The sequence below is a fragment of the Lepidochelys kempii genome, chromosome 1 (genome assembly GCF_965140285.1).
Source record: "Lepidochelys kempii isolate rLepKem1 chromosome 1, rLepKem1.hap1, whole genome shotgun sequence".
Lineage (NCBI taxonomy): Eukaryota > Metazoa > Chordata > Testudines > Cheloniidae > Lepidochelys > Lepidochelys kempii.
In genome coordinates this window covers 290,985,914-291,000,727 of record NC_136380.1, presented here as the reverse complement: position 1 = coordinate 291,000,727, position 14,814 = coordinate 290,985,914, and the positions used below count along the sequence as shown (strand labels likewise).

The window sequence follows — 14,814 nt, the reverse complement described above, 5'->3', positions numbered from 1 at the left end:
ATAAGTCTGTTGGTGCAGGACTAAATATTTCTCCTCTTGAACCTCAGTTTAATTCTGGTGGAGGAAGGATAGGAGAATCTCACATGACGGGTGGGGGAAATAGCCATTTCTCAGAAAAGCCTTTTTTAAATAGCTCAGATTTGAAATATTAGACTAGTTCTTGAGGTGGATTGATTAGTGATCAGCGCTGCATGATGAACGCTATATCATGGGTACCACTTGTACCTATGTGTTTATATCTACACTTGGCTGGTGCCTGACTGTTTTTAACTTCGTTGTGATTAAAATATTGGAAGTGACAACAAAAGCTAATTAAAATGAATCTCTTTTCTGTGCTAGATTTTAATTTCTAGGCATCAGTCTCTGTAATGAGCTGTCAGCTGACACTGTGTTTCCCCCACAACCTCTACAGACCCAGGTTTCCCCATTTCTGCAACAGATGTTTATGCCACTACTTCATGCTATTTTCGAAGTGTTGCTCCGTCCAGCAGAAGAAAATGACCAATCTGCTGCCTTAGAAAAGCAAATGTTACGGAGAAGTTATTTTGCGTTCCTGCAGACGGTCACTGGCAGTGGAATGAGTGAAGTCATAGCTAATCAGGGTGAGCAGTCACTTATGGGAACACACCATGAATCATTTTTACCCAATACAACAAGCAGTTTTGTTTGTCAAAATCATTAGCAGTATTCCTGCTAAATGCTATTTAAATATTTAAGGTAGAATCAACTGCATAAATGGATTATACTTAATTTTGGCTATCTAAACAAGAATTCTTGTTTGTAACATTTAGAAATGCAATATGAGTAAACTATTTATAGTGATCATTTTGGTGATGTTTTGTGACTTAATATTTGTTTGAGTGGTGGAGTGAGATTTCAGATAAGTAATACAAGCACATCAAATGTTTTTCTATGGAATTACACTTTGCCAGCTATATTAAATGTATCACTTATGACCAACTGTTATATGCAATACGTAATTATAACAGTGAGTAACCTTGCCCCAGTACCTTTTATAGTCTTACAGCTCACTCTATGCCAGCACAGCCCCTATGGCACATCAGTGGGCAGAAACTAGAGCTCCTCCTTCCTCTACCTTGGTTACCTGCTAGTAGCATCTGGATTTGCTTCTGCCCTGATGTCTGAGGTTCATTTTGACTCACCGGGTGTCTAGTCCACACCTGTTTCCCATCATTAACAGACAAATAAAATTTGGGGTCACTTGCCACTGAAAGCAGTTTCATGTGTTCTGTTGACTTCACTGGTACAGAATCTGGTCAAACATTATTTTGTTAAATGGAGCTTTAGCAGGTTGAGAGAAGAAATGCATGAAAACATGAAAAGCTTTAGATTTTCATCTAGGCAAGACTGCAAAAAAAAAAAAAAACTAATATGGGTTAAGCAAACCAGTACATTTATTAGAGGAAGAGGAATAAATAGTGAGGTGGGAAAACATGTAGGTGACATTTACTTAAACTGAGGAACTTCAAAGGATCTTAATAAAGCTAAGTATATAGGGGCAACGCAATGGGAGAAATTTATTTTTGACACAAGTATCACCATACATGTTGTAAAGAACTCGAATATTGCTGAGTTTAAACTAACTGTACCAACCGGGGAGGAGAGGTAGAAATAAGGGATGGGCAGGGCTGTGCCAGTTGTGAACAGCTCAACGAAAACCTCTGCTCAACGTGCATCAGAGGTCAAAAGAGAAAACAAAACATTAGAATGTGTAAAGGATAGGATAGCAAATACTGAAAATATTTTAAAATGCCATTGTCAATCACCTGGATTGCTATGTTCAGCTCTTGTTACTTTCTCAAAAAGAAAAACAAATGAAAGAGATCCAGAAATAGGTGACAAGAATGAGGCTCAGAAAGACTTCCATACGAAGAGACTGAAAACAGTAGACATGTTCAATTGATACAAAATAACAAATGGAACGGAGAATGTAAATCGTTCTCTTGGCTTTACCTTTCTCATAATACAAGAACAGGGAAACACATATAACCGTGAAAAGCAATAAACCAAAACCCAATGACAGGAAGTACTACTTATACAGTGCATGATTAAGCTGAGGAATATATAGCTACCAGATCTATTGAGGCCAAGAGTTGGGTAAAAGAAGTATAAGACCCTTACTAATGAGAATATCTACAATTGTTAGATGATCAAACCCTTGTACATCAGAGTGTAAGCCAGCAACATGCTGGTGTTTAGGAAGAAACTTCTGTGAATAGGCTATTCCGTAATTGTCACTATGGGGCTCCACGTTCCTCTGAATACATGGTACTGACCACTATCCGAGACTGGATACTGGACTAGGTAGACCATTGGCCAGATCCAGCATGGCAATTTTTGTGTTAAATGTAAATGTAAGATTGGTAGCTATAAATGTATAGCAATTTTATAGCAAATGCTGTCAAGAGACCTTTACTTCAGACCACATGCTGGTGAATTTCCCCAGTGTCAGCTTTCATAACATGTGTTTCTGTCCTCTTATCCCACTCCCCATGTTCAGTGTCTTCAGACAGAAAGGGCTTATTAGGCAGGTGTCATGTCTCACAATATTTATGAAAAATGACATCACCTTGGGTACATGTCACTTTTACCATTATAATTTTTCAATTTCCTTCTTATTAGAAGTGAAATTGGCTCACTTTATAATGGCCCATTTCACATAGCTACTTTTGAACTGGTGAAGTTTTTGAGCTGATAGTTTTAATGCTTTCAGAAGAAATCCATCTCCCTATTGGTGTCTAGTTAAACTTTGCTTCTTTGGGAAGGATCTTTTTTCAGTTGTTATCTTAGCATCTTCCTCCATGGGAACCGTCAACATTTCCACTCCAAGGGTTCTTGCAGGTTCAGGGATTTCTGGAGAGTTCTGTTAAAAATGTACACTTCAGCAGATGATGTGTTTTTTGTAAAAAAATACATACAAGATATTTTATGTGTCTGGCAGTCACACAACCATAGAACTTGTTACAACAGTACTTTTATTAAGACCAAACAAAGTTCTTATTTTGTATATTAGTTTGCCAGTGTATTAATTAGCTTTTTCAAAAGCCAGGAGGAATTTATTCTATGACTACCTCAGCAGTTTATAATCTTATTTCTAAAAATCATAAACATTTATTACTGATAAAAACATGATGAACCAAGATGTTGCTAGAGAATATATTTTATAGCTATCTTATAAATTATTCCATAATAACCTCAAAAACAATGAGGAGTCCTTGTGGCACCTTAGAGACTAACAAATTTATTTGGGCATAAGCTTTTGTGGGCTAAAACCCCCTTCATCAGATGCATAGAGTGGAACATACAGTAGGCAGGTATATATACACAGCATATGAAAAGATGGGAGTTGCCTTACCAAGTGGTGGTGGGGGGGTGTCAGTGCTAATGAGCCAATTCAATTAAGGTGGAAGTGAGCTATTCTTAACAGTTGACAAGAAGGGGTGGAAACCACTTTTGTAGTGCTAATGAGGCCAATGTAAACAAGGTGGCCCATTTCAAACAGTTGACAAGAAGGTATGAGTATCACCCGGGGAAATTAGTTTTTGTAGCGACCCATCCACTCCCAGTCTTTATTCAGTCCTAATTTGATGGTGTCCAGTTTGCAAATTAATTCCAGTTCTGCAGTTTCTCGTTGGAGTCTGTTTTTGAAGTTTTTTTTTGTTGAAGTGCCACTTTTAAGTCTGCTATTGAGTATCCAGGGAGACTGAAGTGTTCTCCTACTGTTTTTTGAATGTTGTTATTCCTCATGTCAGATTTGTGTCCATTTATTCTTTTGCGTAGAGACTGTCCGGTTTGGCCAATGTACATGGCAGAGGGGCATTGCTGGCACATGATGGCATAAATCACATTGGTAGATGTGCAGGTGAACGAGCCCCTGATGGTGTGGCTGATGTGATTAGGTCCCATGATGGTGTCCCTTGAATAGAGATCTGTCTATCTATTCAAGGGACACGAAAGCTTATGCCCACAAAAGCTTATCCCCAAATAAATTTGTTGGTCTCTGAGGTGCCACAAGGACTCCTCATTGTTTTTGCTGATACAGACTAACATGGCTACCACTCTAAAACCTGTCTCCATAGAAACCTGTTTGTCATTTAAGTTTGCAGAATATTTCGAAGTCGTCTATATGCTGTTATAACATTTTGTAAATTGAAAATCACTTTTGAAATCTTTTCTTCTTTAAATAAGAATTTCATAACAAACTGTTTTGCCGTTTGTGTGATGCGTAGTCTCAAAGGCTTAAAAAATTAGGTTTTCTCTGTTCATGCTGGAGAACTCAAGTTAGTTTGATCTTTACAGTAAATTAGATTTTTTGTATTTATTGTAGATGCAGAGAATGTGGAACGTGTGTTGTTCACTATCATCCAAGGAGCAGTGGACTATCCAGATCCTATTTCACAGAAAACATGCTTTATTATTCTTTCTAAGCTCGTGGAACTTTGGGGTAAGTTTGCATTTATATTCTGACCGCTTTATGATCAGTAATTGTTAGAAGGATAAAATCTGAACACTACTGCTTTTTTTCCCCCCCTCTCCTCCCCACAGGGGGCAAAGATGGACCAGTAGGTTTTGCAGACTTTGTCTACAAGCACATTGTCCCTGCATGTTTCTTAGCACCTTTAAAACAAACTTTTGACTTGGCAGACGCACAGACAGTATTGGTACGTATTATGAAATATTTATTTTAACATACACATGAAAACTTTTAGAAGTTGAAATATATATACAACAAAGAATTGATTTGACTGATAACACAAAAGCTCTTTCACTATGTAAAACAATTAAGTTGGTCATTCTTTCGAGGGTGCCTAATTCTGCAGGTCCTCCTACACTTTCATTCAAATCAACTTGAGTTCTAAGATCTGCATGCAAATGACTGCAGGACTGAGTCCCTAACATAAATGTATGGTATTCACAAAAATTAACATTCAATACTAGATACTGACAAGAGTGTGTTTGGGTTGAAATCTTAGGGTTTGTTTGTTTTTCTTCCCCCCCCCCCCCCAACAGGCTTTATCAGAATGTGCAGTGACGTTAAAAACAATTCATCTCAAAAGGGTAAGGCTTGTAAAACTTTGTGTAAAACTAAATGTTTTTCTTAAAGGACAGAATTAAATTAATCTGCAGAAACTACTAAACGTCTTTATGTGGAGAGAAGAATAAGATTAACTCCAGGGGAGTTAACAGAAATCACTGACTGGAATGGATGTTGTGTTTTGTTTCTCGGTGGTGGTGGTGTAAAACCTTTAAAGTTGTCACAAAATAGCTGAATTTATATGTTCAAAAATTATTTAAATCAGTTTTAATCCAGTGGTGGTTAATTACTCTGTTACTCAGTACAAAATTACACCAAGTGCAAGGGATCCGTGGTTTTGAAAGAGTTATATTCTTTGGCAGATATCTTCACTTAAAGTAGCTTCATGCTGTAAAGTCACTAAAAATGGCATGTTCTTTCAGTGTTTGCTCATGTCCATTCCATGTTAGTTGTGCATGTGTCGCCTATGTCATCGCCAGAGATTTTTCCCTCAGTGGTATCTGTCGGGCCAATTCTAGTGCCCTCTGGTACTGCGTGCTTATGCACCAGTATAAGGGGCACTGCTGGCCCCGCACCCTCTGTTCCTTCCTACCACCTGTAACAGTTGATGGAACAGTTCCTCTTACTTCGGCAAGGCGTTATTCAGTGGTTTTCTTTTCAGCTTAGTTTTTTAGTCTGTTTAGTAGTAGTGTAAATAGTATTAGTGCAGATATTCAGTCCCCTCTCTTAGCATAGAGGGGCTCTCTTCGCCCCTGGGGCTGGGCATGCCCCAGTACCTGGGCTTCAAACCATGTGCCTGCTGTGGCAAGCCTATGCTGGTGAGTGACCCACACTCCCATTGTCTGAAGTGTCTGCGAGGGGCTCACATATGAGAGTGCTGTGAAATATGTCAGGACTTCACACCTTGTACAAAGAAAGGCTATACTGAGAGCTAGTCTTCCGAACACCTCCGCTTTGGCGCAAAGCGCCCCTCTGGCACTGCATGTTTCTCGGCACCATTCTCCATCTCCAATGCTGAGGAAGAAGAATAAGAAAAAACAATCCAAGAGAGGATGTCTCACCGGTGCTGAGCAAGGACAAACTGGGATGGCAGTGGAGTGTGACACGTGTGAGGCCGCTCCTCTGTCCCCAGCCCCTAGTGGCACTGTCAACTCCACGCCACTTGCAGGGGTCCAGTGTGGGACCTCCTGCTGACACCAAGAAGTCATCACAGCGCCTTCCACCTGGAGGCCTTTGCAGTGGCCAGTGACTTACTATCACTCCCAGTACCCCGACCCCAGTGGGACAACTACCAGCTCTGATGAGCATGATTAGCAGAAGGGAGCATGGGGCTCTGAGCATGTACCTGGCACTGGGGCCCTCTATCATCTATGAGGTCTTCCACAATCTGGCACTGGTCCCTGGACACTCGGCACCGATTGGTGGAAGCGAGGTCACCTCGGGGGATGCTTCTTCGGAGTTGGAGGTGAAGCCCTACACCCACCCTAAGAGCTGCCATCGCTACCCATCCTACATCCTGCCGGACCCCCATGCGGACCCCCCCATTGGTACCTGGCCTGAAGGACAGTGGCCAGTGCAGGTCCAGTGGCCGTTGTGAAATCTGTGGGGATTTCTCCTGTACTGGGACTGCCATCCCACTGGTCCTACTCAGTTGCATCCGAGAGGAAGGCCCATGCCCTGCTCTGCTCAGCACCTGACCCCGACTACAATACTGACACGGAAGATGTGGGCCCAGGGGATGTAATAAGGGCAGAAGAAGAGGAGGAAACTCCTCCTCCAGCTCAGACCTATTCCTTCCTCCCAGATGAGGGAGGGGCTGAGCAGCTCATTACTGCAAGATGACTTTAGAGCCCATCAGGAGCTTCTAAAGAGGATAGCTACTAACTTAGGGCTAGAGGTCAAGGTACTCAAGGAGTCTTCACATAGCCTTATTAGATGGGGCTGCTGCAGCCAAAATGTCAAAGTGGCCCTACGCATTAATGAGGCTGCTATGGGTCCAGTCAGAGCCCTATGGCAGACCCCATCTTCTCTCCCTCCCACCTCCAAACAGTAGAGAAGAAATATATGTACTTATATTCTCACCCCTCTCCCAGGTCTCTAGTGGTCTTAGAGGCCAATGAGAGGGACAGACAAGACCAGACAAGCACTACCTCCAAGCAGAAGGACTTAAAAAAGCTAGACCTGTTGAATAAATTTTTCTGACAAACGGGCGGGTTACAGCTTAGTATTTCTAACCAACAAGCCCTGCTTGGGAGGTACAATTACAATATGTAGGACTTTAAACTTCACCATACAGACTTGCTGCCTCAGGACTCCAGGCAAGAGTTTTCCACACTCTTAGAGGAAGGAAAGAACATAGCCTGAGCCTCACTCCAAGTGGGCCTGGATGCAGCCAATGGGGCAACCAGAAAGATGGCTTCTGCAGTGGTCATGGGTTAGTACTCATGGCTTCAATTCTCAGGGCTCCTATTGGCGATTCAACAACTGATCCAAAACCTCCCATTCGAGGGTACCTCTCTTCTCTCAAAGCAAACGGACACAAAGCTCCATGGCCTGAAGGACTCCAGGGCTACCCTCAAATCCCTGTTCAAAGCAAATCCACCAGGTCTTGCTAGGTAGTAGGGAGCCACCTACTAGAGCTACTTACCTGGCCAAGTGGAAACATTTCTCGGTATGGTCTTCCCAGTGAGGTCTTTCTCGAACTCTGTCTTCCCATCAGTCTGTACTGGAATACCTGCTCTATCTGAAACAACAAGGTCTGGCCCTCGCATGTATCCAGGTCCACCTAGCAGCAATCTGAGCCTTCCACCCTTTGGTGAGCTGCAGGTCAGTCTTATCACATGAGATGTCCATTCGCTTTCTTAAAGACTTATAAAGGCTTTACCCTCAAATTTGCGAGCCAGTTCCACTGTGGGATTTAAACCTGGTACTTGCAAGACTCTCGGGCCCTCCCTTTGAGCTGACTTTGTGCCCTCAGCCATGGGCGGTGGGTGGAGCCCCACTTTGGGGAGGCTAGCCCCGGCTCTGCCCCTTTCTTCCCCTCCCCTCGGCTGGAGGAGCCCCGAGCCGGCCGGAGCCCTGAGACACTCCTTCACCTTCCCACCCGGAGGAGCCCCAAGACACCCCCCACAGCTGGAGGAGCCCCAAGACACACACACCCCCACCCCCCTCAGCTGGAGGACCCTCGAGCCGGCTGAGGCCCTGAGGGCACCCCCCGCACCTGCCCAGAGGAGCCCTCAGCTGGCCAAAGCCCTGAGCTCCCATACCCAGAGTACCGGGCCAGCTGCAGCTGCACCATGCCTCCCCTCCCCAGACCCCAAGCTGCCTGGAGAAAAGCGTGCGTCTCTCTTCTCTGGAAGAAGCTTTTGCTGTGCCCCATGCAGGTTGAGCTGAGGAGGCAGCCTATGCTGAGGAGGCAGTAGGGGCATAATAAATCAAAAATTTTCCCCCAAAACCCCACAACCGGGGGTCCAGCGGCTGCAGCTCAGCCTCTCCGTGTCTATTATACCTGCCGCCCATGCCCTCTGCTGTTTCCCTCCTGGAAGGTCGCCTTCCTGGTAGTGATTATCTCAGCTAGAAAGGTCTTGGAAATCAGGGCCCTTACATCAGAACCACCATACAGTGTTCTTTAAGACAAGATTCAACTGCGCCCCAACCTGGCCTTCCTTCCAAAGGTGGTTCCATAGTAACCAGGCCATTTTCCTGCCAGTTTTCTTCCCAAAAACTGCACAAGAATTCAGAAGAGCAGCGGCTTTACTCGTTGGACATTAGACATGCTGTAGCCTTCTATATTGAGAGGATCAAGCTGTTCCGTAGATCTGCACAACTCTTCGTGCCAATAGCAGAAAGGATGAAATGCCTACCGGTCTCAGCCCAGAGAATCTCATCCTGGATAATCGCCTGTATTTGCACGTGCTACAAGCAGGCACCTTCTGCTATCTTGACAACTCATTCAGCGAGAGCTCAGGCCTCATCAGCGGCATTTCTGACCCAGGTCCTAATCCAAGACATCTGCAGGGCTGCATACCGTCTCCGTTTACTACACCATCCCCCAGCAGGCTCGAGATGATGCCAGGTTTGGGAGAGCAGTATTGCAATCCGCATGTCCATGAATTCTGAGTCCACCTCCTTGGTACTGCTGATGAGTCAACGAACGTGGAATGGATATGAGCAAGCACTCGAAGAAATAATGGTTACTACCCTTTCCATAAGTGGTGGTCTTCGAGATGTAGTGTTTGTGTCCGTTCCATGGCCCACCCTCCTACCCTTTTGTTGGAGTTGGCCAGCAAGAAGGAACTGAAAAGGTGTGGGGCCAGCAGTGCCCCTTATACTGACGCATAAGCACGCGGCACCAGAGGGTGCTAGAGCCGGCCCAACAGATACTGAGTGAAAAATGTCTTGCAACAGTGCATGCAGCACGTGCACACCTAACGTGGAATGGACATGAGCAACACATCTCTATGAGCAACAGTTATGGAAAGGTTAGTAACTTTTTTTTTCTTAACAGATCTGTGTATTCGGTGTCGGAAACGCAGGTTTTAGTGACTAAAATAAGCTTTTGCTATTTGTTACTCTTGTTCACAATGCTGCAGAGCCAACATAGATATGTGAGAATTATCTGGATTCTATTTCTTATACGTCACAAACAAAATTGTGTACTAAGTTCCAACTACAGGGCTAAAAACTGGTGTTTGTACAAACTCATTTGATTCTTTTTGCGTCTTCTAGATGGCAGACTGAATCTTGTTCTTGAACATAGGGAGGTACCCGGTAAACACTGAAAAAATACTCTAGTGAATTGGAGACACCTTTTTTGGTAAATGGCTATGAAATCCCTGGTAACATTACATTTATATGCCATTTGCCCTAACAAAACAGCATAAATTTAGAAAATCATTACAGAGATGACTACTAGCCATCAGCCTCTGGGAGTACATCTGGGGTGCTGAATTTCTCAATCATTCTGAAACCAATGAGTTTTGTCATTAGTAGGAGCAGTAACCTAAGGTGGAGCTATAGTGTGGTAAATGTGCTGGCATATATTTCCTCTAAATGCTGCACGCTTCTGAGTTGTGAAGTATGACAAAATGGAGGCCCTAAGGTCCACTTAGTTAAATTGGCTATAATAACATTTGACTTCCATTACTCTTGCAGTTTTAATTCAGCCAGGTTTCTTTTTAAAATCATGTGTTTTATTCTAATGCAACAAGTAAAACTAAAATATAATAGGGCTCTTAACTTTAACTAATGCTGAAACTTGGAGAAATCTTTTACTTTACAACAACTTATAATTAAGGTTAAGATTTTGTCATGGTTATTTTTAGTAAAAGTAATGGACAGGTCGCAGGCAATAAACAAAAAATTCATGCGAGCTGTGACCTGTCCTGACTTTTATTAAAAATAACAGGGGAAGAGAGGGCCGGGGGAAGGAATGACAGCAGAATCCCTATGGGGGGACTGACAGCCCCATCCCCACCACTGTGGGTCAGGGGAGCACAGCCCCAGCTCTGGCACTGGCAAAAGGAGCGGGGGGAACATATGGCCCTGGCCGCAGCTGCGAGGGAGAGGGGGGGCCCTGGTTTTGGCCCCACCACTGACAGCTGAAGTCAAGGAGGTCTGGTAAAGTCTCAGAATCTGGGTCCTCTGTGACTAAACTGTATCCTTACTTATAGTCCATAAACACTTGCTACTTGAAGTCCTACAGTTGCTACTGATACCTTCTACATGAAGGGCCAAAACTAAGTCACTGTTCTTAAAACTACTTATGTACCCTAAAACATATATCCCTAATGGCTTTTATTGTTAATTTATAAGGCTACATTTGTCCAAGCAAAATTGTGGTTTGATATCTTTTCCAGGGCCCTGAATGCATCCACTATCTTCAGCAAGAATATCTGCCTTCATTGCAGGTAGCTCCTGAAATAATCCAGGTAGGAACATTTTCTAGTTGGTATTTCAAATATTTAAAAGTGAAAACTGAAGACAATATCAAAAGTCGTGTTGGTAAGCTTAATTTCTCCTGTTACATTTCAGTAAAACACACAATTGCTATGTAGTACTAAAACAACATGACAAAAACAATATTATTATTAAAATTAGGGATGTAAATATTGGTTTAAAAAGTTAACCAGTTAAACGATTAAAATTATATAGTTTAACTGGTTAACCGTTAACCGAGATAGTTCCATGGGGTCTGGGACAGCATGGCTGGGGTTAATGGTTAAGTCTGGTTAACTAGTAAGCCTAATGCTTACCCTTTAACCTTTTACATCCCTAATTAAAATACAGCATACAGGAAAACCATCCACAAGTTGGCGGTACAAATACCAACTCAGTGCCGTTAAACTCAGTGATTTAAAGCCTTACCTCAAAAAACGTCCAGTGTAAAAGATTAATTAAAGTCATGCAGCCAGCTTTCCAAAATAATCTGAGTGGAAACTTATTTAGATGGAGGACTGAAGCAGGAGATATGTCTGAAACCAATAATCAAGTATTTTGATACCCACAAAGTGTTAACATTTGTTTTTGTGAAGATATTTGCCCAGAAATCAGCAAATGAAAAAATATTTTAGCCCCTTCAGAGTTGCACAGGTGTCATCTTAGTATGCTTTGTCTAGTTCTGCCCTCAGAGAGCTTACGGAGCACAAGTACTTCTAAATATTATTTTTGTTGAGTATCTGTGAAATGTTTCCACAGTCCAAATCTCTGGAGTAAAAACTATATAGCTATAGATCTTATTACAAGTGTTAGTCTAGTTTAAGTGACTACCATATTGGTAGTAAAAATAAACATTTCATAGCAGTCATTTCTTTTTAATAAGACTTAAATCTGAGAAATTAAGGTACAAGGAATTTTGATTTTATAAAAATGGGTACAGAAATATTTTTTATATTAAAGATCACATTAACTTAACGTATCAATTTTCTGTAGTGTTTTTGGTCTTACTAATGTGCAAGGTTCTTGTACATTACAATAATTCTTGCACTTAAATAGACAAGAGATACAGAAGTGTTTTCAGCAATTAAAGTATTTTTTCAAGCTTGATTATTTCAACAGTTAATGTGATTAGGGCATTTTAAAAGGTACACTAAATGTTATCTGGGTGAACTAGTTTGATTAGATGTTGAGTGCCAAGAAGAAATAGAGGATCTCAATTCTGATCTGTGAGTTCTTTGGAGGTGGAAGCGGTCAGACCTGCTTCTTTGGAAGATAGTATTTACCATCGTAGTGTGACTTAAACTGTGAAACCAGGTGATTTAACAACATAAATAATACTTGTGCGATAATTTATACTTAAGATAAAGGAAGGCTTCTTACATATCCATACACTACCCTTTGATCCAAGGTTGTAACTGCTTTGTCAGGAATTGTGCCACAGAGTGAGGGCAGAATGACTCTTTATCTTGAAATACTCATATTAACAATACTTAACACATGTAGTGCTTTACATGGTCAAAGTACTGTACAAAATTAGGGAGGTAGGTGTTATCCTGATTTAACTTTAAGGATAAACAGAGGAAATAACACTACTGCAGTGCCACAAGTCATGCAAAGGCAAATTTAGAGCCATGGTCCTCCTGACTTCAGTCCTCCATTCTATGCTTCTCTGTTATCATTCAAAATAAATATAAAATGGGTTGCTAAAAACTGTAAATATATGTTCTCCTCTGAAGCATATCTGAGGGGAGCCAAAACCTATGATTCATCCTTACTGGCCAGTGAAATGCATAGTTTACCTCCTCTTTTAAAGAAAAGAAAAAAGCACAGTGGGGAAAATATGAACTTCAATTTTGTGGCTGAAATATAAACTTCTGTTACTCATTACCTCTCAAGCACTTGTTTTGTTTATCCATCTAGCTACAGTGTATTTCAGTATTAATTCTCATTGCTCATTTACAGGAGTTTTGTCAAGCACTTCAGCAGCCTGATGCTAAAGTTTTTAAAAATTACTTAAAGGTAAGTTTAAATACAGTGTGTTTCCTTATTACAGTGTACATATTTCACTGAGTTATGGTAGCGATTTGAAGGCAAGTGAGAACATATCTCTGGTGCTCTAACTTAACAAAATGATTTTATGGATGTTTTGTGTCCTGTAAACCTGCAAGTAACCAGCAAAGTTAAAAATGATCCCCCCCCCCCCCCCCACTCCTTCCAAACAACTTAAATACTATTAAATTGTCATTTGATTTCTTTGGTCATATATCCAATGAGATGGTATCTATTTGGCCTATATAATCAAATAGATAACTTGAACAGAAAGGGCATAACTGGCATGGTTCTAAAATATGCATGATAATACTTCCCTTCATCATAGCTGTTCTATACTGCAAAAGAGTTTGAGTACCACCATCAATAGATTTTTAGATGGAACCACTTCTCTGTTGAGCTTCAGGGAAAATCAGTCTCCTCAAATTAATGTGCACATATTAGTGTAAAGACATTAACCCTAACCATACTATGAAAATGTATAATCTGTATTTCCTCAAGCTTTAGCAAGGCTTGTATAAAAAATACTATTTTGTGTTTTTTCTTTTTTTTAAAACAGGTATTCTTTCAAAGAGCAAAGCCCTAAGGAAAATACTGGAATCCTCTGTACCTGCTTCCATAATCAGGAACTCCAGTTATTTATACAAATGCTAACCTTTTGTGCCATTTGAACTGTTTTTTTTTTTTAAAAGATGTTGCTCTCTGCTTACATCAGTAAATATTTTAGTCTTTGGAAAAATGCAAATGAATATGCACCCCTTCTGTGTCTCATAAGATACATGTAAGGTATGTGACAACATGGGAAGTTGCCTGCATGCCTATTCAAACCCTTTTACTTTGTGTCGGATGGTCTAAGTTTATGCTGTAACAAATACAGCAGTAAAATACCTGACTTATTTTTGAAATAAAAAATATGAAAATCTAAGACCATAGCAGTGGTGATTAAGCTGTGTACATTTTTAAAGATATTGAGTAAAAAATGTTTTCATGAGACATGAATTTCATTTGTTCATGTATAGTGACATGAAAAATAAAACAATCAAACTCATTTTTGTAGATAGTCATTTCATTGAAATTGTCTTAATGCTGAAGTGTATATTCTACAAAACACAGATTGGTTTAATAAATTATGATTAAAAATAGGAACTGGCTCTACTTTTTTATAAAAATAAATTTTATGTAGTGAAAACGTACAGGTCTCTGACTCATTGTGTTGCATCTTTAGGTGTTACAATCAGTAAGCTGCAGAACACTGTATTAGTTTTGAGCAAGAAATAGCAATTCTATTGGCACTTTGATACAGTGTTATGGTCAGTTAGGATGTTTACTGTCCTGTGTGTAGATGAACCAAGCAAAAATTGCATTTATCACAATATATTTCGCTTGCGTCTCTGTGGTTCCCCACCTGATGTTGTAGTATGCAGGCTACTATCAGAAAATTTGGTGGGGAAAAACATAGTTATGCAATGAGTCCTAGTTTTCTCCCAAGAATAAATATCTACATAAGATAGTGGAGTCAACATACCCCACAGATAATCAGGAGTGGCCAAATTTTTTTCCTACATTACATAGTACTTTAAAATAAGACTCAAGAGTCACAATACTCGTTTAAAATAATGACAGTGTGTCCTTCAACTAGGCTACAGCAAACCAAATTACTAGGAGTAGAAAGGCTGCCAAATAACTAATCCTAGGAATGTCCAGCAAGGACCCAAACTTTCTGGCAGTCATTAGCAGATTCACAGTTTGGTACAACTGGAACAAAATCCAAT

The 14,814-nt window shown here is 41.0% G+C and overlaps 1 protein-coding gene across 4 annotated transcripts in view; it reads left to right on the top strand.

Moving 5' to 3' along the window:
• XPOT (exportin for tRNA) overlaps window positions 1-14,178 on the top strand; it is a 64,500-nt gene extending 50,322 nt beyond the window's left edge. For 3 of the 4 annotated variants that reach the window (XM_073327892.2, XM_073327891.2, XM_073327893.2), the window contains exons 19-25: window positions 413-602; window positions 4,349-4,465; window positions 4,567-4,682; window positions 5,032-5,079; window positions 10,915-10,986; window positions 12,956-13,012; window positions 13,602-14,177. In XM_073327892.2, coding sequence (XP_073183993.1) covers window positions 413-602; window positions 4,349-4,465; window positions 4,567-4,682; window positions 5,032-5,079; window positions 10,915-10,986; window positions 12,956-13,012; window positions 13,602-13,628 — 627 coding nt within the window. In that variant the 3' untranslated portion in view covers window positions 13,629-14,177. Of the gene's footprint in view, window positions 1-412; window positions 603-4,348; window positions 4,466-4,566; window positions 4,683-5,031; window positions 5,080-10,914; window positions 10,987-12,955; window positions 13,013-13,601 lie in introns of all 4 variants that reach the window. The other variant, XM_073327894.2, reaches the window with a different exon arrangement.
• Window positions 14,179-14,814: the final 636 nt, after the last annotated feature.